The 26796-nt window shown below is 44.1% G+C and overlaps 1 protein-coding gene across 4 annotated transcripts in view; it reads left to right on the forward strand.

The window, feature by feature from the left end:
* LOC126350474 (transmembrane protein 65) overlaps nt 1–26796 on the forward strand; it is a 532028-nt gene that overhangs the window by 496855 nt on the left and 8377 nt on the right. For all 4 annotated transcript variants that reach the window (XM_050002518.1, XM_050002519.1, XM_050002520.1 and 1 more), the window contains one exon: nt 10974–11177. In XM_050002518.1, the coding sequence (XP_049858475.1) occupies nt 10974–11177 (204 nt within the window). The remainder of the gene's footprint in view (nt 1–10973; nt 11178–26796) is intronic.

Below are 26796 nucleotides of genomic sequence, written 5' to 3' on the forward strand. Positions count from 1 at the left end.
AAACAGCAAAATGTCCGGCGGTGTCAGATCCGGGCCATGCGAAGGATTCTCGGAGATGTTCCACTGGATTTTCTCACGCAGCGAGGCTTGCATCTACCGGGCAGTATGCAGCAACATTTGTACCTACTGGGCAGCAGAACAATTCCATGCGAGAGCTTACCTCTTCGGCGGTTCTGGATAGCTGATGTAGACGATCAAGGATAGCAGAGTATGCTTCACTATTGACTGATGTGTGCGGGGCATGACGTCGACGGGTAGCACCCCTTCAATGTCCGTGAATACAGAAGCCATCACTTTTTGAGTTAATGCTGTTTGTTTGAACTTAGCCGCGCGAGATTAGCCGAGCGGCCTAGGGCGCTGCAGTCACTGACTGTGCGGCTGGTACCAGCGGCGGTTCGAGTCCTGTTTGTACTTAGGATAATTTACGTCAAGTAGAGTATATGCTTCGGGACTGATGACCTTAGCAGTTAAGTCCCATAGGATTTCACACACATTTGAGCATTTGTTTGAACTTACGTGGCTTGTGTGGCGACTGGGGATGACGTCACTCCATAAGCTGTCGCTTCATTGTGGAGGTTTTATGAGAAACCTACTTTGCATAGACAGTAACAGTCAGTAACAGCATGGCCAGTGATAATGTTGCCATCCGTTTCGTAACGACCCAAGAACCCTCATGCAGCACATATTCTCGCAGCTCTCTGGTTATCCATGAGTATGCGTGACACCCACGATGCACAGATTTTGTGGTGCCCTGAGTGAAAAGTTCCGTGCACAACTGAACGAGTCACTTGTTGAAATGGTTCATGCACGTCGCTAACCGTGCATCGTCGCTTCTCTCGAATGATGCGATCCACCTTTTGTTTCAGCTCATCTGCGATGATGGAGGGTCGCCCTGTTTCCTCTTCGTTTTGCAAATCTGTTCTACCATTCTCATGCACCACTTTCGGACACTGGCTACATTCGTTGCACCTTCGCCATAAATGGTAGCAAGTCTGCGGTGAGTGTCACAGGGCCTAACATTTTCCGCCTGCATAAAACGCACCTCACAATCGACGAGATTCGCTGTCGCCACAACCATGGTCACAGTTCTCTCTGCACTTGTCACGTGACGAGATCCAACGTACAGTTGCATGCGGTGACTGTCCGCATCACACTTAACACCAGAAACCAATAAATGGCTGCTACAAGCTAGGTGTTTGGACTGCATATGCAAACGTTCTTTCCTCTCTGAAAGGCCTTTGGACGATACTCCGTAATCAAATTTTCTTTTATTTCTTGTCCCATTCGTGAATGCTGCGCGGGGGAAACGACAGTTAGTAAACCTCTGTATGAGTACCGATTTCTCTGATTTTATTGTTATACTAATTTCGTGGAAGGAAGCAATATGTTGGCTGACTCTTGCTTGAAACGTAACCCTCGTATTTTTAACAGTGTTATTCTCCATGGGGCACAGTGCCTCTCTTGTACGATCTGCCGTAGAAGCACTATGAAGGAAGGAAGGGAGGGAGCAAGAAAGATTAGGACAGAACGTCCCGCCGACAGCGCGGTCATTAGAGACGGACCTCAAGCTCGGACTGCTTTCCCGGATGGGGAAGGAAATTGGCCGTGTCCATCCTTTAAAGCCGTACAATTTCAAATAAACTATCCCGGTATTTGCCTGGAGCGATTTAGTGAAACCATGGAAAACCTAAATCTGCTTTGCCGGACAAGGATCTGAACCTTCGTCCTCCAGAATGCGAGTCCAGTATGCTAAGCACAGCGCCGGCTCGAGTATGCCGCGCATCTACGTTTCGCTCTCGCGTTTACTATGCGAACCCTTGGATAATCTTCTGTATTAACCCAATGGCGACTGGAGAGCAATGCTCAACAATCGGTCGAGCGAGGAATTTGTGAATAGCCTCTTTGATGGATTGACTCAGTATTATGTGATCGTTTCACTTTATACACTCTTGACGAATACTCCCAGTTATTTCACGATTGTTGTTGCTAATGAGCGTGGATTGAGAGTAAACTGACACAGGCAAAAATTACGCGGATGAGGACAAGTGAAATTAGCGATAAAAATTATCAAAATTGGTGACCAAAAAGTAGACGAAGTGACAGAGTTCTGTTACCTTGGAAGCACAATAATACTTGTCGAACGAAGCTATGAGAAAGTAAGAAAAACAAAAAAAAACAAAACAAAAAACAGATTAAAATAGACTAGAGGGCATTCCTGGCGAAAAGAGGCCTATTAGTGTGAAATATCGGCCTTACTTTAACAATGAAATTTCTGAGGATGTTGGTTTGGATCACCACTGTGTAGTGTGGTAGTAACGATGGACTGTGGGAAAAACGGGGAAAAGTAATATCGCAGCGTTTGAGACGTGGAGCTGTAAAGAAAATCGAAAATTAAGTGGACTTGTAAAATAAGAAGTGATGTGCTTCTCTACAGAATTGGTGAGAAGAGAAATATGTGGAAGACATTGACAATAAGAAATGAACGATGATAGGACGTGTGTTAAGACATCACAGAATAACTTCCACCATACATGGGTGAGGCATATGGCGCAAAAAACTTAAGAGAAAAGCAGAGGCTGGAATATGTGCATCAGATAACTGAGGAAGATTGGTGCGATTGTTTCTATGAGATAAAGAGACTGGCACAGGAGTGGAATATGCGGAGAGTCGCATCATGCCAGTCTGAAGATTGATGAAAAAACTGATTCGTGTGATGTACTGCCAATAGAGTAATCGGATTATAATAATTTTCCTCCTATTGATGCACAGTATGTTAAATTTTTTATTTTGGGGATCAGCAACAGCTCCAGCCATGAACAGCCTTATTTTTCTTTCACCTTCATTCACAAGATTATTTATACATGTTGTGAACAATAACGGTTCTATAACATTGCGTTGGAGTGCTCATGAACTACTTTTACATTTGACAATTTTGTCCCTTTGAAAACGACGTGTTCGGTGTTATTGGAGCAATCCCTCAGTCCAGTCATGAATTTACAGATACCACCATAGTCTGGTAAACGTCAGCAGTGGTCCATTTCTTGGTCGTTAACGTACTATTTGGTGCACCTCACTTTCTCTTAATTTTTTCAATTTTCGTGCCGACATCGCGTTCTTCAAAAGGTGACGGCGTACAACCAAGGAAAGTAAACTGGCTTCTTCATTGATGAATTTGTTGATAACCAAATTGCAGCGGCCTTGAGATGTGCCACAAAATCACGTGGATTCTGTTTTATGCTGCAAAATTTCAAAATTGTAATTCCGAAACATTGTTCAGTTCAAACAGAGCGCGCTGTAGTATTTCTTCAGAGTTTGAAACTATTGCCTGATCCAACACAATTTTGCAATGTCTGTATTTTACAGTGTCTGTATAGTACCATGCAATATCTTTCAGTCATGCAAAGACGATTATGAAATAAAAGAGATGTATTCGCAAACTGCCACTATGATCAGCTGTACAATTTATTAGTGACACATGAACATTTGTGATAGATAGGGATTCGAACCCGGATTTCTCGTTTAGCGCGAACGGTCGCCTTAACAACTTCGGTTATCAGTGCATGCTTCCTGGGACGATCCAAATCTGCAGATGTCGCCGTGTCCACGCCACTTACTGCTCGCACGCTTTTTGTGATTCCCGCACAGAGAGAGACATTATTACTATCGTCGTTTTGGCCTGTATTGACAACCAATCCAATTTTGCAGTGTCTGTATAGTATTATGCAATGTCTTTCTGATATGCATACAGATTTGACGGAACAGACACAGTTGAAAACTATAACCGAATGCAATAGAAGAAATGTTAAGTTTTGGAAACAAATGAAAATCGTGTACTGCCAAGTCGGAACTGTATGGAGGATGATCGATGACAGTTAACCCAAGGGGTTGGTTTTTTGCAGTCGTCGCAGCGCTAAAAACTGTATTACGCTGGAAAGTGATATCTCCGAATTGTTTGTGTGCGAAATGTTCATCCGTTTTAAATAAAACAAACATTATTAACATTCTACATATTTATTCTCCATGTCTACATATTTGCAGCCCTCTTCCGTTAGAGGACACCTAATTGTAGTGTGTAACATGTCGGTGTATGACGTAATTACGTCGGTGCGTGAGAAGCAGCCTGCTGTTTTCGAGTTTCGAATTCAGAGGAGCGGTCTCTCCTTCAGCACGGCACTGCCGCATCACGCACGAGCGCTGCCACATCTGCAACTTGACCCCAAACGATTTGCCCCCAAAAGTTTCTCATCTGTTTCCAAAACTCAAGAAACACCATCTAGGACTTCACACTGATAGTAATGAAGCGGTGTAAGTAAAGGCGAGGTGGTGGCTCCGTCAACAGAGTCAAACATTCCACAACGACGGTATCAAGAAACTGGTCTCTCCTTGGGAGAAACGTTTTTGTCGCTAAGTGACTATATGGCATTAGAAATAAATAGGTAGATATGGGGAATAAAGATGTAGACTGTCAGTAGAGTTCGATCCATTTTAAAAACGAGAACTTCAAGAGTTTTCACATAAACTGTTAGGAGACATTACTTTTCAGCAGGCCCTCGTAGGCCTACATGACAAGACAGGCCAAAACGACTATAATAATAATGTCTCTCCCTGTTCTGGAACCACGGAAGCTGTGCGAGCACTAACGGACGTGGACACGGCGACAGATGGAGACTTCGATAGGTCTGGGGTGCGAGCACGTATAGCAAAGTTGTCTAGGCGACCGCTCGCGTTAAGAGGGAAATCCCAGGCAGAAATTTTCATGTGTCATTGATAAATTGCACAGCTGATGTCTAATTAGATTCGCAGTTTGACAATGCATCTTTACTATAACCTGATCGTCGGCAGACGAGAGCGTCAAACTAAGCTGTCGATATTAATGTCATTACGAGAATCTACCAGGTGTACTGCTATGAAATGAGCGTTTTTTTGTGAACAAGGAACACTAATTTTGAATTGAAAAGTAAAAATATTTTATTCGAAGTACTGACCGTTGCTTTCTAGACATTTTGACCACCTTTCTGGCAATTTGTGGACACCACGCCAACAGGAATGTTCGTCTTTTGAACCAAACATATCAGACAGCCAATTTTCGACTTCTTCGTAGGAATAGAAGTGTTTCTCAGCCAATGCATGTCCCATTGATGAAAAAGAATGGTAGTCGGAAGGGGCCAAGTCTGGTGAATACGGCGGGTGGGGTGGCAGCTCCCAGCCAAGTGTTTTGATTGTATCCTGAACCAGTTTTGCTCTGTGTGCAGGTGCATTGTAGTGTAAAAAAATTACTTTGCCAGGTCTTCTGGCCCATTCTGGTCTCTTTTCGATCAACGTATAGTTCAAATTGATCATTTGTTGTCTGTAGCGATCACTATTCACAGTTTCACCGGGTTTTAGAAGCTCATGATACACCACACCTTTCTGATCCCACCAAACACAGAGCATTATCGTCTTGCCGAATCGATCTGGTTTTGCAGTCGATGTTGATGGTTGTCCGGGGTTAAAAACATGATTCAAACGGCTCTGAGCACTATGGGACTTAACTACTGAGGTCATCAGTCCCCTTAGAACTACTTAAACCTAACTAACCTAAGGACATCACACACATCCATGCCCGAGGCAGGATTCGAACCTGCGACCGTAGCGGTCACACGGTTCCACACTGTGTCCCGGATTAACCCATGATTTTTCCCGTTTAGGATTCTTAAAATAAATCCATTTTTTAATCGCCTGTAACAATTCAATGCAAAATTGATTTTCTTTCATGATTTGAAGCAAAATTTGACAAATGGTTTTCCGGTTTTCCATCTGTCTTTCATTCAATTCATGTGGCACCTATTTTCCACGCTTTTGTATCTTTCCCATAGCTTTCAAACGGTCAGAAATTGTTTGTTGCGCAACATTTAGCATTGCTGCCATTTGCTTCTGACTCAAATTATCATTTTCATCCAATATTGCTTGCCATTCGGCGTCTTCGAACTTTTTTGTTGGTCTTCCACGTTCTTCATTCCTTACATCACAATCATTATTTATGAACCGTTGAAACCATCTTTTGCATGTTGCTTCTGATAGAGCATAATCACTATACGCGTCAACAAGCATTCGATGCGACTCTGCGGCACTTTTTTCCAAAATAAAACCAAAAATTAATGCATTGTTAACACAATGAAAACATATGATGTTGTTTGTTCCATGACTTGATGTATACTAAATATCTTTGACAGATGTCATACAAAACAAACAAACAAAAAATTAAGGCCCGTTCATAACAAATGTGTCCTATCGACACATTTGTATCTTAATGCTCATTTCATACCGGTACACCTGGTAAATACAGAAGTTTTTTCTATTCCCGAGGGGCGTCTGTGTATGAAATTGGTGACAGAGAACAACATTGTCGCATGCATGTATTAATATAATCTGAATTGTTGACACATATGTGTCTGTCGCCTATAGGTTTAACACATGCTTTGAGATTCCCCTTTTGTCAATGATGTCATATAGCTTGTTCCTTAGTGTTCTGTCCTGAAGCGCATAACTGAGTAGAGAACTGTGCACCAGCAGCGCCTGCGTTATATCTTATGATAATCACTTTGGACAAAAAATTAGTTACCCCTGCGAGAAATAACGCTAATACCGTGTAACACAATAATGGCATAAATCAGCGAGCCATGTTATATCCAGTTAAAGTCACTCAATGATGATTGGATGCCGCACTTCGGGCATTTGACTGCTACTTTTCAGACGCTATTCCAAGGAATCCCAGATACTGCCTATGGCATTACGATCAACTGATAAATCGGTAGAACAGAGGTGCGCAGCAGCTTACCTGCGTGTCCGTCGAAGCAGGAACTTGTAAGCGTGCAGCATTATGAAACTGGCTGTTCTCATTTCGGATGACGGAAGTGTCCACTGCACCCTCATCATGGCGATGTATAATGAAGAGCAAACCGAGAATGGTGAAATGAACATCTTTATTCATGTTCAGGGGAATGAGTGGTCCCAAGTAACAGTGCGAGAAATACCCTGAAAACACCACACAACCTCCTATGGCCATAACTGCACCCTCCGCATGCTGCGGGTTAAACGCCGCATTGGCCGTCGGTGAACTCAACGCCCTTGACAGATACTTGTCGGACCACTCTATACTCCTCCAGTCTGCTTATGCCCAGTTTCTGTGTTTCTTGGTCCACTGAAGATATGCAGATTTATGCGTCGCTGTGGGCAATGGCCTTTTGCAAGATACCCGACTCAAAATACCTACTGCATGCAATTCCCTTCGAAGTGTTCGCTCGGAAACTGGTTGAGACGTTTCCACTGACAGAAGCAATTCTTGTCGTGTTAGTAACTGAACGTTACTGACAAAGTGTGACACTCGCACTCAGTATCTGTCGATTAGCAGGGGTTTCATGGCTACGTCGGGTGCACTGCACATTGTCGACACGTTGATCAGTCCATATTGACACATCAGTCAATCTGGCAACTTGTTTCACGGTGTGGTGACTGGCACATCTAAACACGATGGCACATTTCTACCACACACACACACACACACACACACACACACACACACACACACACACACACACAACCCGCAGTACTGCCGTCATTGTGGTCGACACACACACACACACACACACACACACACATACGCAACCCGCTTTACTGCAGTCATTGTGGTCGGTGGTGTAGGCTCGCAGTAACACCAATACCAATTCTAGATTGAGGCGACGAAAGCCATGGAATGGCTATATGCATATATATAGATGGCGGCAGTATCGCATAGACAAGGTACAAAAGTGCAGTGCTTTGGCGGAGCTGTCAAAAATGGCTCTGAGCACTATGGACTTAACATCTGAGGTCATCAGTCCCCTAGAACTTAGAACCACTTAAAGCTAACTAACCTAAGGACACCACACACATCCGTGCCCGAGGCAGGATTCGAACCTGCAACCGTAGGGGGTCTCGCGATTCCAGACTGAAGCTCCTAGAACCGCTCGGTCACAGCAGGCGGCACGGAGCTGTCATTTGTATTCACGTCGTCATCTGAAAAAGTTTCCTGTGTGATTATTGCCACACGACGGGAATTACCAGACTATGAACGCGGAATGGGACGTTCCATTTCGGAAATCGTTAGGGAATTCAATTCCGAGATCCACTGCGTCAACAGTGTGCCAGAATACCAAATTTCAGGCATTGTTTCTCACCACAGACAAGACCGAGAGCAGCGGCCTGTGCGTAGAGTTGTCAGTCTAACAGATAAGCAACACTGCATGAAACAACCAGCGAAATCGATGTGGGATGTACGACGAACGTATCTCTTAGGATAGTGCTTCGATATCTGGCATAATGGGCTATGGCAGCAGGCGACCGACGCGAATACCTGTGCTAACAGCACAACATAACGTGCAGCCCCTCTCCTGGGCTCGTGACCACATCGGTTGGAATGGAAAGTCGTGGCCTGGTCAGGTGAGTACAAGTTTCAGTTGGTAAGAGCTGATGGTAGGGTTCGAGTGTAGCGCAGACCCACGAGGCCATGGACATAAGTTGTCGACAAGGCACTGTGCTAGCTAGTGATGACTCTACAGTGGTGTAGGCTGCGTCTACACGGAATGGACTGGGTCCAGTTGAACTGATCATTGCCGGGAAATGGTTACGTTTGGCTACAAGTTAACAATTTTTAGCCGTTCAACGATGAAATTTGTATGGATGACAATGCGCCATGCCAATGGCCCACAGTTGTTCACGATTGGTTTCAAGAGCATTCAGGACAGTTCGAGCGAATGAATTGGACACCCAGATTGCCCGAAATGAATCCCATCGAACATTCATCGGACATACGAATAACTAAGAGCTCAGTTCGTGCGCAAAATCCTGCACCGTCAACACTTCCGGGATTACGCACGACTATAGAGGCAGCACGGGTCAATATTTCTGCAGAGGGCCTCCAACGACTTGCTGAGAGCATGTCACGTCGACTTGCTACACTACACCGGTCAAAAGGAGGTCCACACGATATCTGTAGGTATCCCACGACTTATGTCACCTCGTTGTATAATAAGGGCCAAATGTTGGTTACATCGGTGAAATGAACGTCTTTATTCATGTTTACGCTGACCTGAGTGGGTGGGCCCAAATGACCGTGTGAAAAACACCTTGAAAATACAACAGAATAACAGAAATACACCATCCACATGCAGCGGATTAGACGCCACGTTGGGCATCGGTGAACTCTACGCCCTTGGCCTCGACTTGTCGGATCAGCTAATTATTGTGCTGTTACATAACGTGCAGCTCAATGGTATTCTAATCAATTAAGTCAATTTTTATCTAAAGCTCAATTTCATAGTTTACCTGATTATTGTTATGTTAAATCTATATCTATTGATTTAATTCCTGTTGGATTAGAAGCTTCATTTTCCACAAGTAGTATATTAAGTGGATCGGGATCTATAACACATGTACCATTTATTATTTATAATAAAGGTGGAAATTTAGCTGTTGCTCATGAAGTAGTTGAAATAAGTAGCACATCTACTAATCCAATGTTAATTAGTGGTATTAAAGGAAAGAAAGATGTATCAAAAATTATGTGGGGAGATGGATATAACGATTATCCTTCTAACAACAGTAGTACGTAATTGGCCTAATTATGATTCATGGATTATACCCTTTGGTAATAATGGTTCACCGAGCGAGGTGGCGCAGTGGTTAGCACACTGGACTCGCATTCGGGAGGACGACGGTTCAATCCCGCGTCCGGCCATCCAGATTTAGGTTTTCCGTGATTTCCCTGGATCACACCAGGCAAATGCCGGGATGGTTCCTTTGAAAGGGCACGGCCGACTTCCTTTCCCATCCTTCCCTAATCCAAGCTTGTGCTCCGTCTCTAATGACCTCGTTGTCGACGGGACGTTAAACACCAATATCCATCCATAATAATGGTTCAGGAAAACAGAATATGTGGAGCACACAAAATGAAGTAAGAGGACCAGTATTATTAAATAAAATATATTCACAAGGTACAGTAAGTCGGGCAGTTGATAATTCAGAAATTTTTTCATGGAATTACAAGCCACAAATAGGTGTAATTAAAACAGCACGGCGTGCTCATGGTATTGGTTTAGCAGATGATACATATATGTTAGATTCAATGAATAGACCTGATTTTTCAACTGTAATAAAAAAATGTAAGCTAAAGTCCAGTTTCCAGTGTTTCCGGCGCACTGAAGAACTGCAGATTTATGTGTCGCTGTGAGCAATGGATTTTTACGAGTTGTCTACTGCGTGCAATTCCTTTCGCAATGTTCGCTCGAAAACTGGTTGAGATGCTACTGCATGAACTGACAGCAGCAACTCCTGTAGAGTTGGTAACCGATTGTCGGTCCTTTTTTACGACCTCTATTCTCACGCCATGTCACACAGGTGCGAGTAGGACACCGTTCATTATAAATACGTTGATCAATCCACGTTGACATCCATATTGATACACGAACAAATCTACCAACATCATTCACGATGTGGTGATTGGCACGCCAAAACACGATAGCTCATATTTTCTGCCACACACACACACACACACACACACACACACACACACAGGCTCACAATACCAATTTTTCACCTCTACAGCCGGCCAGTGTGGACGAGCGGTTCTAGGCGCTTCAGTCTGCAATCGCGCGACCGCTACGGTCCTGCTTCAGGCGTGGATGCGTGCGATGTCCTTAGGTTAGTTAGGTTTAACTAGTTCTAAGTTCTAGGGGACTGATGACCTCCCATAGTGCTCAGAGCCATTTGAACCATTTGAACAGCTCTACAGCTCTTCTAAGCGATTACTGTGCTCTTAAGTGATGAGGGGGAGGGTGTTGCCCAGTAAGCTTGTAATTACAAATTTAAAACATTAAGTCTGAAGCGTTTTTGCGTTTACCTATCTTTTACGATCCTGGGGTGGATCTACAGAGCAGGTGTGGTGTTTTTGTGCGCAGGGAGACTACATCGAGGTGACGATGGGCACGATGATGGTACTGTCGACGATGGCGGCGGCGGCGCTCGGCAACACCATCTCCGACATCCTGGGCATCGGCTCCGCGTGGTACGTGGAGCGCGTCGCCGCCAGGGTGGGCGTGCGGTCGCCGAAGCTCACCCCCGTTCAGCTGGACATGGCCTCCTCGCGGTGGGCAGCCAATATTGTGAGTACCACCCCTTCCTACGGCGCCGCGCCCGCTACCTTCATGTTTGCTACACTCAATTGTAAGCCCCAAACCCCTATTCTGAACTATACTCCTCGGCCATCATCTGCCGCAAATTAACGGTAATCAGTGTTTAGCTCAGAGGTAAACCAAGCAAGGTTACGAGCCGTGACCACGAGCCTAGTTACCATCCCACATCCTTGTTTCGATTTATGTATACAGAGCGTTCCAATACGGTTCATCCAGCTTAAAAATATCTTTAAAAATTGTTAGTTTTACTGATAGTTTCTATTTATTGATTTTACATTGGCAACTGCTCTTCTTGGATTGATGAAAAATTGTTTGAGAAGTTACCTCTATTCCATACAATAAATCGAAATACAAGCTAATCTGACCGCATGATTTCCAGTAAAGTGTACTGAGTCGGCTAATAAAGGAAACCAGATTCTAAGTTTGCTTCAAAAATCGTAACATTCTGCTTTAGTCACGGAGAAGTTTTGTATTAATTGTTGTAGACAACATTTTCTTTCCTATGTCGTTCCTGCTTCTCTGTTTTGTTGCACTGTTACGCATATTTTGTCCATTTATTGTACATTTTCAATTCTTAAGATTGTGTTAGCTTTATTGTGAATAACTTTCGACACATTGTAATACTATTTGAAGCCTGCTTTCAATAATTTGAGATTTGACGTTTGGACACCAGCACGGTGACATAGCTATGAGGCACATTGTAATCACGTAACACACTATTATCAAAGATAATGTAATGTTACGACAGTTTTTGTAGTCCTGTCTTCCTCAGTTGCGTGTAATATTGCGTTATATTGATAATTTTTACTTTATGGTCCGTCTGACTACTAAATGAAACAGAATATTCGTGCGATACGAATTTCGCTTTTATTCTCTGCAAGGCGTCTTCAGTGGCTTGGAATATGTACATTTTTTTCTATGTAGTTTACATTTTGGGCAATGTACCTATAGGTTATAAACAGATCTGATTTTTGGTTTTTGCTATTATGTAGTAATATTTTGAACTGTACTTACAGGTTGCGTGGACGATTTTCTACATTTTACTCTTCTGTTCCATTTGTTCTCTTCTGTTACATTCGTGAAATCTGCTGTTTAGATTCTGCAACATCTAAGCTGGGATACTGTGAATTGCATCCCGAATTCTCTGTTTTAACTCATCCAGGGTTCTTGGTCGAGTCGTGTAGACTTCGCTCTTGAGATAGTCCCACAAGAAAAAATCACAAACAGATAAATCTGGTGGTCTAGGGGGCTAGGGAATGTTACCGAATCGTGAGATAACATGGTTGCCAAACAATTCTCGCGTATATGCCATTGATTGCCGTGCAGTGTGTGATATCGCTCCGTCTTGTTGAAACAGGCTTCTTGAAAGTTGTTCAATGCAAGTGTAACGAAACTTCGTAACATCTCCACGTAGCGATCGGCATTGATAGTTATTGTGTTTCCCTGTTCATCTGTGAAAAAAATACGGTCCGGTAATCTCCTAATCTCATGTGACGAAACACCACACCATACACTAACGTGTAAAGGGCGCTCGTGAACGTCGTTAGGATTTGTGTTTGCCCAGTAACGGTACTTCTGTTTTTCACATAACCTGGGAGATGAAAATGTACCTCATCTGACATCCACAACTTGTTTAGAAATTCATCGTCATTGTTTGTTTTTGTTATCATTTGTTGACAGAATCCTAATCGTAACCGGTAATCGTTGTCCTTTAATAGTTGCACCATCTCTAGTTTGTACGGATGAAATTTTAAACCAAGATGAAGAATTCTGCGAACACCCTCCCAGGACATTCCAACCACTGCTGCTTGCTTACGAATTGAACGCCGTGGGCTCCGTAAGACAGACTCGCGTACAACACACTGTTCGCTGGAGAACGCTCTCTTCTAAGTCGTCCTGTTGGTTTCTTCTTGAAGGCAGGTCCAGTCTCTTCAAGGTTATTAATCCAACATTTTATCGCGTGTTTCGACGGAACGGAATCATAACGTCCTAAATTATAAAAACGTCGAACCTCCCTATGCGCCGCTACCAGACTGTCATTGTTTTTATAAAACATTTTTATGGCTAACGCACGCTGTTGTCCGTTCTGATCCATGATTACTGAAATGGCCAAATGTTTACTCGCTAACCGTCACGACCCGTAGTGCTACCACCTGCCCATGGTCTCCACTACTCGTTTCAAACGTTCCCATTATTCTGTGTCACCCTGTATTTCGAAAGACAGTTGACAGCTAAATACAACACGTTATGTCTGAGCATTCCAGACTTCGACAGCAGCAGTATCAGTGCATCAAAATCCATTGTGCTTGTTGCTACGTTAAAATTAAGAGCTCCAGAGTCATCACACGACCTATTCCTAAAGCAACAAAGTGCCATGAATACACATGGTCTGCACAAAGTGGTACGTGCCGCAGTGTGGTGTTGTTTTGCATAAGATAGTGGGTGTCTTCAGATGGTGATGTACTGTTCATGATTTTGGTCATTCAGTCATTCTAAAATCAATGAAAGTTGATGCGAAATGATATACCTACTCCAACAAGTTGTGCTTGCAATAAATGAGGAATTCATAGTACACAAAAACAATTATTTCCAAAATAATGTCACATAGTTCCCAAAGATCAGTTAATACTATTTGCGGACTATGATGATGTGTGTGGTACGAGGTGCATTCAACTTCTAAGGCCTCCGATTTTTTATCTCCGGACTGGAAAGAGATAGAAACATGCGCATTGTTTTAAAATGAGGCCGCATTCATTGTCAATACGTTCCAGAGATGGCAGCACCGTACGGCAGATGGAATTTTACCGCCAGCGGCGAGAATGAGAACTGTTTTAAATACTTAAAATGGCGACGTTTTCCTTACTTGAACAGCGTGCAATCATTCGTTTTCTGAATTTCCGTGGTGTGAAACCAATTGAAATTCATCGACAGTTGGAGACATGTGGTGATGGAGTTATGGATGTGTCGAAAGTGCGTTCGTGGGTGCAACAGTTTAATGAAGGCAGAACATCGTGTGACAACAAACCGAAACAACCTCGGGCTCACACAAGCCGGTCTGACGACATGATCGAGAAAGTGGAGAGAATTGTTTTGGGGGATTGCCGAATGACTGTTGAACAGATCGCCTCCAGAGTTGACATTTCTGTGGGTTCTGTGCACACAATCGTGCATGACGACATGAAAATGCGAAAAGTGTCATCCAGGTGGGTGCCACGAATGCTGACGGACGACCACATGGCTGCCTGTGTGGCTTGTTGCCAAGCAATGTTGACGCGCAACGACAGCATGAATGGAACTTTCGTTTCGTCGGTTGTGGCAATGGATGAGACGTGGATGCCATTTTTCAATCCATAAACAAAGCGCCAGCCAGCTCAATGGAAACACACAGATTCACCGCCACCAAAAAAATTTCGGGTAACCGCCAGTTCTGAAAAAATGATGGTATACATGTTCTGAGACAGCGAGGGCGTAATCCTTACCCATTGCGTTCCAAAGGGCACTACGGTAACAGGTGCATCATACGAAAATGTTTTGAAGAACAAATTCCTTCCTGCACTGCAACAAAACGTCCGGGAAGGGCTTCGCGTGTGCTGTTTCACCAAGACAACGTTTCCGCACATCGAGCTAACGTTACGCAACAGTTTCTTCGTGATAACAACTTTGAAGTGATTCCTCATGCTCCCTACTCACCTGACCTGGCTCCTAGTGACTTTTGGATTTTTCAACAATAAAAGACACTCTCCGTGGCCGCACATTCACCAGCCGTACTGCTATTGCCTCAGCGATTTTCCAGTGGTCAAAACAGACTCCTAAAGAAGCCTTCGCCGCTGCCATGGAATCATGGCGTCAGCGTTGTGAAAAATGTGTACGTCTGCAGGACGATTACGTCGAGAAGTAACGCCAGTTTCATCGATTTCGAGTGAGTAGTTAATCAGAAAAAAAATCGGAGGCTTAGAACTTGAATGCACCTCGTACTTCCTGCCACCATTAACAAACGTTCGATTAAAACTAGAGTCTTCCATGCCTTATACCTGCATATACACTCGATTCTAATCGAAATGTTTTTGTTTAAGAAGAAAAAAAAACAACCAGTAATCCAGTGATGCAGTGAAATTAAGTGAATATAACTTAATCTTCAAACGTCTGTCAGGGCTATTAAGTACAGTGCTGCACAGGTCTTTATGTTTTTTGGCTGTTTTTACCTAGTATTCCTAGAGCCATCACAATGTCATCCCCATGTAGGAGACACGCTTTTTCAGCCCTGACAGAGATGGAAATTTACCCTCTAGCTATCTGCTAAAGCCTACCACACATATTTGAAAGTATTCGTGAGTTGGACTCCTCCTACGAAGATGCCGAAGGCTGCTAGGCAGAACAAGCAGACTTGATGAATCACAGAAACGTATATGTACTGAACAAGTGAACCACACACACACACACACACACACACACACACACACACACACACACACACACACACACATCGTGTCTATATCAGGGAGGGACTGCCATTCATGATCCTTACTCTTTTGTACAGATGGTACAGCGCATGAAGTGGACAGTAGACCCAGCGCTGTATCTGAACATGGTTTCGCACAGGGTGGTACAGCACACTAGCAGGCCGGTAAACTTTAGTGCTGTACCTGAGCGTACTTTTGCATGGGGTGGTAGAGCATACTACCCAGCCAGTCACAACCTCTATTGCGGTATTTGCTGGGTGTATTCCAATCTCTGTCTCCCTCTAGTACCATTGAAATTATTCCCTGATGTCTGAACAAATGTCGTGCGGTCCTGCCCCTTCTTGTCGTCAGTGTTTTTCCACATATTTCTTTCCTCTCCGATTCTGCGCACAACCTCCTCATTTCCTACCTTATCAGTCCATCTAATTTTCATCATTCGTCTGCACCGCCATATCTCAGATGCTTCGATTCTGTTCCGGTTTTCCCACAGTCCATGTTTCACTACCATACAATAATGTATTCCAGACGTACGTTATCAGTAATTTATTCCTTAAATTAAGGCCGATGTTTGATATTAGTAGACTTCTCTTTACCAGGAATGCCTTTTCCCCCATAACTAGTCTGCTTTTGATGTCCTTCTTGCTCCGTCCATCATTGGTCATTTTACTGCCTAGGTAGCAGAATTCCTTAACTTTATCTACTTCATGACCATCAATCCTGATATTAAGTTTCTCGAAGTTCTCATTCCTAAGACTTCCATTTCCTTCGTCTTTCTTCTATTTACTCCGTCCATACTGTGTACTAATTAGACTGTTCTTTCCATTCAGCAGAAAGATCGTCAGCAGAAAGATCATGTATTGCTTTTTCACTTTCCCTGAGGATACCATTATCATCAGTGAATCTTGTGATTGATATCCTTTTATCTTCAATTTTAATTCCATTCCTGAACCTTCCTTTTCTTTCCATCATTGCTTTTCAATGTATAAATTGAACAGCAGGGCCGGAAGACTACATCCCTTTCTTGCACCCTTTTTAATTCGAGCACTTCATACTTGGTCTTCCACTCTTATAGTTCCCTCTTGGTTCTATACATATTCTATATATAACCAGCCTTTGCCTGTAGGTTATCCTTACTTTTCTCAGAATTTCGACCATTGGCATCATGTTCCAGGTCGTCAAATCCTATGAACGTGTCTTGATTTTTCTTTAGTCTTGCTTCCATTATCAACCACTATGTCAGAATTGCCTTTCTGGTGTCTTACCTTTTCTAAAGCCAAAGTGATCGTCATCTAACACATACTCAATTCTCTTTCCCATTCTTACGTAGACTGTTCTTGTCAGCAACTTGGATCCATGAGCTGTTAAGCTCATTGTGCGATAATTCTCGCACTTCTCGGTTCTTGCTATTTTCGGAACTGTGTGGATGATATTTTGCCCGAAAGTCAGATGGTATGTCGCCAGACTCACACATTCACACATCAACGTGAATAGTCATTTTGTTCTTCGTTCATCGATCAACTGAAGTACTTATTGTGTGACCCATGATTTCTTCGCAGTTACCTTCTTTGTACCGACAGTTTTATTTCCAACATCCGTGATTGCACTTTTTAGTGATGCCCACTATCTTCAGCCAAACTGCCTATCGACCTGTTCCTCATTGCAGTATCGCTGGCTTCGGATAACTTCCCGCGTACCTCTTCATTCCTTAGTACTTCCGTGTCGCGCTTCTCTGCGCATTGATACTTTCAGAATAGTCTCTTAAACTTCATTCTAGTCTTCATCACTAAAAAAATTGTGATCTAAGTCTACATATCCTCCTCTGTACGCCTTATAATTCAGTATCTGGTTTCGGAATCTCTGATGCTCATGATGTTATCTAACTGAAATCTTTCCATATGTCTCGGCCTTTTCCAAGAATACATCCTCCTATTGTGATCCTTGAAGAGAGTATTCGCTATTACTAGCTGAAATTTGTTACAGAACTCAATTAGTCTTTGTTCTGTCTCATTACTATTACCAAGCCCATAAGCTCCCCGAATACTTTCTTTTACTCCTTCCCTACAACCGTATTCCAGTCCCCCACGACTATTAGATTTTCATCTCCCTTTGCGTATTACAATCTCCTCATATACTCTCTTTATCTCATAATTTTTGGCTTGCGACGTTGGCATGTATACCTGAATTACACTCCTGGAAATGGAAAAAAGAACACATTGACACCGGTGTGTCAGACCCACCATACTTGCTCCGAACACTGCGAGAGGGCTGTACAAGCAATGATCACACGCACGGCACAGCGGACACTCCAGGAACCGCGGTGTTGGCCGTCGAATGGCGCTAGCTGCACAGCATTTGTGCACCGCCGCCGTCAGTGTCAGCCAGTTTGCCGTGGCATACGGAGCTCCATCGCAGTCTTTAACACTGGTAGCATGCCGCGACAGCGTGGACGTGAACCGTATGTGCAGTTGACGGACTTTGAGCGAGGGCGTATAGTGTGCATGCGGGAGGCCGGGTGGACGTACCGCCGAATTGCTCAACACGTGGGGCGTGAGGTCTCCACAGTACATCGATGTTGTCGCCAGTGGTCGGCGTAAGGTGCACGTGCCCGTCGACCTGGGACCGGACCGCAGCGACGCACGGATGCACGCCAAGACCGTAGGATTCTACGCAGTGCCGGAGGGGACCGCACCGCCACTTCCCAGCAAATTAGGGACACTGTTGCTCCTGGGGTATCGGCGAGGACCATTCGCAACCGTCTCCATGAAGCTGGGCTACGGTCCCGCACACCGTTAGGCCGTCTTCCGCTCGCGCTCCAACATCGTGCAGCCCGCCTCCAGTGGTGTCGCGACAGGCGTGAATGGAGGGACGAATGGAGACGTGTCGTCTTCAGCGATGAGAGTCGCTTCTGCCTTGGTGCCAATGATGGTCGTATGCGTGCTTGGTGCCGTGCAGGTGAGCGCCACAATCAGGACTGCATACGACAGAGGCACACAGAGCCAACACCCGGCATCATGGTGTGGGGAGCGATCTCCTACACTGGCCGTACACCTCTGGTGATCGTCGAGGGGACACTGAATAGTGCACGGTACATCCAAACCGTCATCGAACCCATAGTTCTACCATTCCTAGACCGGCAAGGGAACTTGCTGTTCCAACAGGACAATGCACGTCCGCATGTATCCCGTGCCACCCAACGTGCTCTAGAAGGTGTAAGTCAACTACCCTGGCCAGCAAGATCTCCGGATCTGTCCCCCATTGAGCATGTTTGGGACTGGTTGAAGCGTCGACTCACGCGGTCTGCACGTCCAGCACGAACGCTGGTCCAACTGAGGCGCCAGGTGGAAATGGCATGGCAAGCCGTTCCACAGGACTACATCCAGCATCTCTACGATCGTCTCCATGGGAGAATAGCAGCCTGCATTGCTGCGAAAGGTGGATATACACTGTACTAGTGCCGACATTGTGCATGCTCTGTTGCCTGTGTCCATGTGCCTGTGGTTCTGTCAGTGTGATCATGTGATGTATCTGACCCCAGGAATATGTCAATAAAGTTTCCACTTCCTGGGACAATGAATTCACAGTGTTCTTATTTCAATTTCCAGGAGTGTATCTTTGTCGGTTTTGGTTTGCTGTCATTTCGCATAAGAACAACCGTGTCACTGAACTGTTCACAGTAACAAACTCTCTGCCCTATCTTCCCATTCATTACGAACTCTACACCCGTTAAACAGTTTCCTGCTGTTGTCGATGTTGCCCAGTACTCACCTAACCAGAAAATCATGCCTTCTTCCCATTTCACATCACTGACACCCCCCCCCCTACACCTAGACTGAGGCTTAATTTCCATTTTCAGATTTTCTAGCTTCCTACCAAGTTTCAGCTTCTGACATTCCACGTCCAGACGTGCCGGACGTTATACTTTCTTTGATAAGTCAATCTTTTTCTCATGGCCAACTCCTCTGTGGGAGTCGCCTCCCGCAGATACGAATTTTTTGCCAATGGAGAGGTCATCATGACGCTTTTTCAATTACAGCCCACATGCCTTGCAGATACACATTGTTGTTGTTGTGGTCTTCAGTCCTGAGACTGGTTTGATGCAGCTCTCCATGCTACTCTATCCTGTGCGAGCTTCTTCATCTTCCAATACCTACTGAAACCTACATCCTTCTGAATCTGCTTAGTGTATTCATCTCTTGGTCTCCCTCTACGATTTTTACCCTCCACGCTGCCCTACAATACTAAATTGGTGATCCCTTGATGCCTCAGAACATGTCCTACCAACCGGTTCCTTCTTCTAGTCAAGTTGTGCCACGAACTTCTCTTCTCCCCAATCTTTTCAGTACTTCCTCATTAGTTATATGATCTACCCATCTAATCGTCAGCATTCTTCTGCAGCACCACATTTCAAAAGCTTCTATTCTCTTCTTGTCCAAACTATTTATCGTCCATGTTTCACTTCCATACATGGCTACACTCCATACAAATACTTTCAGGAATGACTTCCTCACACATAAATCTATATTTCTTGTTAACAAATTTCTCTTCTTCCCATTGCCAGTCTACATTTTATATCCTCTCTACTTCGACCATCATCAGTTATTTTGCTCCCCAAATAGCAAAACTCATTTACTACTTTAAGTGTCTCAATTCCTAATCTAATACCCTCAACATCACCCGACTTAATTCGACTACATCCCATTATCCTTGTTTTGCTTTTGTTGATGTTCATTTTATACTTTTTCAGGACACTATCCATTCCGTTCAACTGCTCTTCCAAGTCCTTTGCTGTCTCTGATAGAATTACAATGTCATCGGCGAACCTCATAGTTTTTATTTCTTCTCCATGGATTTTAATGCCTACTCCGAACTTTTCTTTTGTTTTCTTTATTGCTTGCTCAATATACAGATTGAATAACATCGGGGATAGGCTACAACCCTGTCTCACTCCCTTCCCAACCAGTGCTTCACTTTCATACCCCTTGACTCTAATAACTGCCATCTGCTTTCTGTACAAATTGTAAATAGCCTTTGGCTCCCTGTATTTTACCCCTGCCACCTTCAGAATTTGAAAGAGAGTATTCCACTCAACATTTCCTAAGTCTACAAAAGCTAGAAACGTAGGTTTGCCTTTCCTTAATCTAGCTTCTAAGATAAGCCGTAGGGTCAGTATTGCCTCACGTGTTCCAACATTTCTACGGAATCCAAACTAATTGTCCCCAAGGTCGGCTTCTACTAGTTTTTCTATTCGTCTGTAAAGAGTTCGCGTTAGTATTTTGCAGCCGATACACATTATGCCTCTTTAATGCAGTGGTTTCCATTGACATCTGAATCCTTATGCCGTTGATCAGTGCTGATTCTTCCGCTTTTAGAGCCCGTTTGCCTTCCCGCGGGCAAGAGAGTGCCCTGAAGCTCTGTCCGCTCCTACGCCCTTGTTGACAAGACAGCTGGTAGAATGAGCGTGACTTCTTCCGTCGGAAGCTTTTCAGCCGCCAGTGCGGATTATTATTCAAAATTTAAGGGATGGCGGGTTTCAAACTCCAGGTATAGGACGATTTGATTACTAATCACAGACGCTGTCCTTCGACGGCGGTCGATGAAATATTTTATATGCCTGTTTTTGATTCTTATCGTTCACGCACAATTCTTAACTTTGACTTCGTGAGCTACTCTTACTCAGTATACCACTTATTTATTCAACATACTATCACATTTTTTTAACCATAGTACCAATAATACTCTACCTCTCACCGCACTTACCTCTATTTACTTATTAATCTCACATTTCATATTCCATACGATTTCACATAATGCACTCTAAAACATTCGGACTGCCTGCACATCAACGACGACTCACTACCTTCCCGAAAACGTACTAGCACTCGAATCAAAATCCTCGCATTATCAACATTGCAGTTCTCAACATAGTACTTGGCCTCAGTAGGTATAGGTACATTTACAAGCTGTAACCACCTACAAAGTTTTATAAGAATTCTGACGGCCTAATCGTTATCGGCTGTGGTGTGCAGCTCAACGTAATCGCCGTCTGCAGGCCAATGTGAGAATGCCTGCTCACGCTTTATGTCTGACGACTAGGCCAGCCTTCTCAGCTATAAAAGGAATTCATCAACGCTGCTCGACAGGCATAAATGTGTCTTTTATCAGTCACATTGGAAAGATACATGTACTAATTAAACGGCGATGGACCTTTTTACATGGTTCTGCCACATGCTTATTTTCCTTTAGCGAAAATTTAATGACTTCGAAGTAGCAGATTTGGAACTAAAGCTGGAAACGTCAAATGACAGCGAGAATGCATGCGAACTACAGAGCGTGCCCTAATGGAAGAACACTTCTGCACATGGAGGAAAGTGTTGTTGTATTTACTGTACATTGCTCTAATACTTTGTAACCCGAGGGTGCATAGAATAACATAGTGGGAATCTCTTACTTCACTAGTTTCCTCATAAAGAGTTTTCGAAGAGACTAATGCTATTCATTAAGAAAGGATTGGATGTACTTGTTTTTAGCATGTCGGGATCAAGATTAGTTGGTTCAATGTTCCAATGTCAATCGAACGACGTTTCCGTTTATTGCCACTTCTTTGGTGTGGAGCTGTTGACTAACATGGTGAAGCATCTGATAATGCATTGGTTCACCTTTCCTAGGCGTTCTGCCTACACGGTTCATTATGGAATCGATTGTATAGGTCTTTAGCACATGGCTCGACATGAGTGGACCAGGGCGACAAACAGCTACGACGATTACTGTAGACTGTGAAAAAGAGCTTCCTGGTCTCATACCTCCCTTTGCTACACCCTAAATGTTCAAATGGTTCAGATGGCTCTGAGCACTATGGGACTTAACATCGATGGTCATCAGTCCCCTAGAACTTAGAACTACTTAAACCTAACTAACTTAAGGACAGCACACAACACCCAGTCATCACGAGGCAGAGAAAATCCCTGACCCCGCCAGGAACCGAACCCAGCAACCCGGGCGTGGGAAGCGTGAACGCTACCGCACGACCACGAGCTGAGGACACAATCTAAATATATGCGATATATTAATACCTGGCGAATCTGAAGATCAAGAACTCAAATGAAAATCATTTAAACTAGCGTCTAGTATTGTGACATGGAAAATATTTTTTGCTGCAATCAAAATTTTCATACTATGAGAAGGACATCAGCCGTGAAAACATGTAACTGCTTAATCACTGACATAAAAGACGGAATCACGAAATTTTTCTCTCGTGTGAATGTGGTCCATTAAAGTAAAGTGCGTCTACTTTGCTTCGTACATACCTGTGTTAATTTGTCAAGTAGGCATTCTTGTATAAAATGGATTCTCCAGTCCTTACAATAGATGTGGAGTAACAGGGAGCTCGATTACAGGAGGGTTATTTGTTTCCATTGTTCCATGATTCAGTCACTGTGTTGACGTGCGCACTGGGAGTATAAATGGGAATGTCATTCGATCAACGATGTCACACGCACCAGTCGTTTGCAGCGGAGCTCTGTTTGTAACAGCTTGCAGTTTTTGGAAACACTTCTGCCTTCGTGAGTCCTCCGCTGTCTGCTGAACCCCAAGTCGCAGCCAATTGTGCGTTAAGGAGCGGGCAAGTCTCCAACGTCCAAGTTATTGAGCGATGGGTGGAAATCTCGTGCCTCGTCGTCCGCAAGCAGTTCCACTGCAGTTGATCCTCTTTCGATAAGCCCATCAAAGGTGGAAAAGAGCTTAGCTGATTTCATGATACTTACTCTCTTTTGACGAACGGTGACAATCCTCTCCTCGTCACGCTTCTTCATGTCCGAAAGAACAGACACATTTTGATCTTGCAGCCATTATGAATAAAACACAACGGAATTAATGACATTAGCTGCTTGTGGGCATTGATTTAAATCAATGAGGAAAGTTGAAATTTCTGCAGGATCGGGATAAGCAGGAGACGCGAATTCGAATCCCGGTCCGGAACAAATTTTCAACTTTCCTCGTTGATTTAAATTAGTCCCTATTAGCAGCTTATGTCCAGAGCACCGAATCGATATTAAGATTTTTCTATACATACAGCACCTGTTACCCAGGATGACACATGAAACCACCCACAAACTGTGAGGGCCACACATATATTTTCTTTATAGGCTATACATATGAGAGAGACATTGGTTATGACCCGCAATGCAACGTGACTCACTCGTAGTCAGTCGTAGCGCTGCTTTTAAGCCTTCAGTGTATCGTAATTGTTTACCTGTGAGGTTCCGGGCTACGACCTGTTCGAGATTCCTGACATGATTACGGTGACACGAGGGACATCGTCGCACCTACGAGCATTATTTTGGCGACATCCACACCACGGTACCTTTGCCGTTATGTACGCTTTCGGAAAATAGTTAGGCCTTGATTCTCAGTATTCCGTGATAAAGTCCGGTAGTGTCCCTTTAATGCGTGCACGTGCTACGGGTCAGACCACGTAACCGTTAGGATTTTATCCTAGGACTAAAACCTGCACATTCACCAGCTTCAGAAGGTGCAGGCGGTAGTACCATCCGATGTCACAGCTAGTATGGAATTTGTGCAGTGTTGTATATTTTATACAAGGCTATTATAACGGTCTGAATAGTACCATCTCAATAAGAACGCACATGCTGCTGCTGAGGAATCTCACTACAAATTTTGTCGGTAAACAGTAATCTTGTAAGGTTTTGTATACATCGCACAGAAACCTGAAAGTCTTCCAACATTATCAGCTGGATCAGCTGAACATCGGTATCAAGGAAAGTCACGTTTTGCCGTCGTCAGAGAGGCGTTTAGTTGTTTTTTTGTTAATCTATATTGTCTTTCATTACGCTTTCGACAGTTTTTATGACAGACAAATAGTTGTATCATCATTGTGATCTTTCTTATCTGACTGCACAGTGTACTTGAAAAGAGTTTACTCCTTGTCTACCTATGCAGCTTGCGAAGAAGTCTATGGCTTGTATCTTCTTTCCTTGTATATATATAGAAGGTGATTCGGTTATGACTTCAAAAATTGAGAGACGCTGCATCCCATTACCCATTATCGCTAAATATATATTAAGAATAAAGTTTAAGTCTATTTTTATGGTCACTTTAGTGCATGAACTCTTATTCGTAACCAGGGTGGCTGATGCACATCTGTGAGATGACGCTCAACGCGGAGGTAAGCCGGTTCGAATCCTGGTGATAAAAGAAATTTTCACCGCCAATATTTGGCCAGCAAGGGGAGGAGAGAAAGGAGCGTTAAGTGTTTGATCACCAGACATTACGCCAATATCCTAGATTAAATTCCAAACGTCTCTGAAGTGTCTCATAAAGTGAGGACTTGTGACAGTGTTCATAATGATCCGTGCTTCGAATGGGACCTTTAACATCGACGGTCCAAATATGAAGCATACTATAAACTATACACACGTCTACTACACTCATCTACGCTCATCAACTCTCACACATCGGTCAAAAAGGGATCATGATGTGGGGAGAAACAAGATCCTTTCTGACTAGGCAGCTGAATCTGCCGTTAGTTCTCCCACCCAACAATGTCATAAGACTCTTTCTTTCTTTGGTGTTGGTGTTGTTAGATTAAAATAATATGGTTTTTCAGAAATATCTTCCCATTTTAATGTTACAGTACATGTTTTGTACTGATGTTTGTAAGAACAGCGTTAAGCAAGGCCATGATTCCGGAAGATCAAATAATCCGGTTGTGTCACCCCAGTAACTTCTGATCCGAAATTATTGCCAGGGTCATGACATTTGTATGAGGGGCAATCGAAAAATTTCCGTTCGGAGGCGGTACAGTCCATAATCGGGATGTCAGTAGGCGAAATCACCGTGAACACTGCGGCAATCATCCCACCGATGCACCAGGGTGAAGATACCCGTTTAGTAAAAACACAGAAGTCCATAATTGCCTGCTGCAGAGCCTTGTTCGAAGGGGATAGTCGACCGTTCAAGGCCTTTTTTAAAGGACCGAAGGTATGATAGTCGGAAGGGGAGGGATCAGGACTTTAGAGCTGGTGCTCGAGTGTCTCCTACTTCTCCATAATGGATGAGGTCGGTCTACCAGATCGACCAGCGTCTTCTGTCGAATCGGGACCAGCACGGAACTTGGCGTACCATTATGCAATGATGGTTTTCGTCAGATGTGCTACACAATATACACACATCAAAAAAAGTTTTCCATAACTCCGATTCCCAGAACTCCTGATGATAGACGTTGACTGTGGATATTATATCACAGACACAGTGCCTTTGACTGTAGACAGAGAGGGACCGACAGCCGATCAGTTCCAGTCATTCAACCAGGAAGGAGGTACCCGGCTCGTGTTGTCTGTAGTTCAGCCATGCCTAGACGGTCAATACTGCGGTTCGATGGCGTCCGAATTGTTACTTTGCGCCAGGAAGGGCTCTCAACAAGGGAAATGTGCAGATGACTTGGCGTGAACTAAAGCGATATTGTTCTAACGTGGAGGAGATACTGAGAGACAGGAGCTGTCGATGACAGGCCCCACTCAGGTGTCCCAAGGGCTGCTACTGCAGTGGATGACAGCTGCCTACGGTTTATGGTTCGGAGGAACACTGACAGCAACGCCACCATGTTGAATCATGCTTTCCATGCAGCCACAGGACGTCGTGTTACGACTCAAACTGTGCGCAATATGCTGCATGATGCGCAACTTCATTCCCGGCGTCCATGGCGAGGTCCATCTTTGCAACCACGACAACATGCCGAATGAACCGCTCAGGATTGGCATCACGTTTCTTCACCGTTGCCGGCCGCTTTGGTCGAGCGGTTCTAGGCGCTTCAGTCCGGAACCGCGCTGCTGCTACGGTCGCAGGTTCGAATCCTGCCTCGAGCATGTATGTGTGTGATGATCTTAGGTTAGTTAGGTCTAAGTAATTCTAAGTCTAGGGACTGATGACCTCAGATGTTTTATGCCTGAGTTAGATTGAAAAGGGCTGTTTATGAACGACGTGACCCACGAGTCACTTTGAGGGATCTACGCCGAATCGCCATTGAGGAATGGGACACTATGGACCAACAGTGATTTGATGAACTTGTGGATAGTATGCCACGACGAATACAAGCATGCATCAATGCAAGAGGA

This window comes from Schistocerca gregaria, chromosome 1 (genome assembly GCF_023897955.1).
Source record: "Schistocerca gregaria isolate iqSchGreg1 chromosome 1, iqSchGreg1.2, whole genome shotgun sequence".
NCBI classification, from domain to species: Eukaryota; Metazoa; Arthropoda; class Insecta; order Orthoptera; family Acrididae; genus Schistocerca; species Schistocerca gregaria.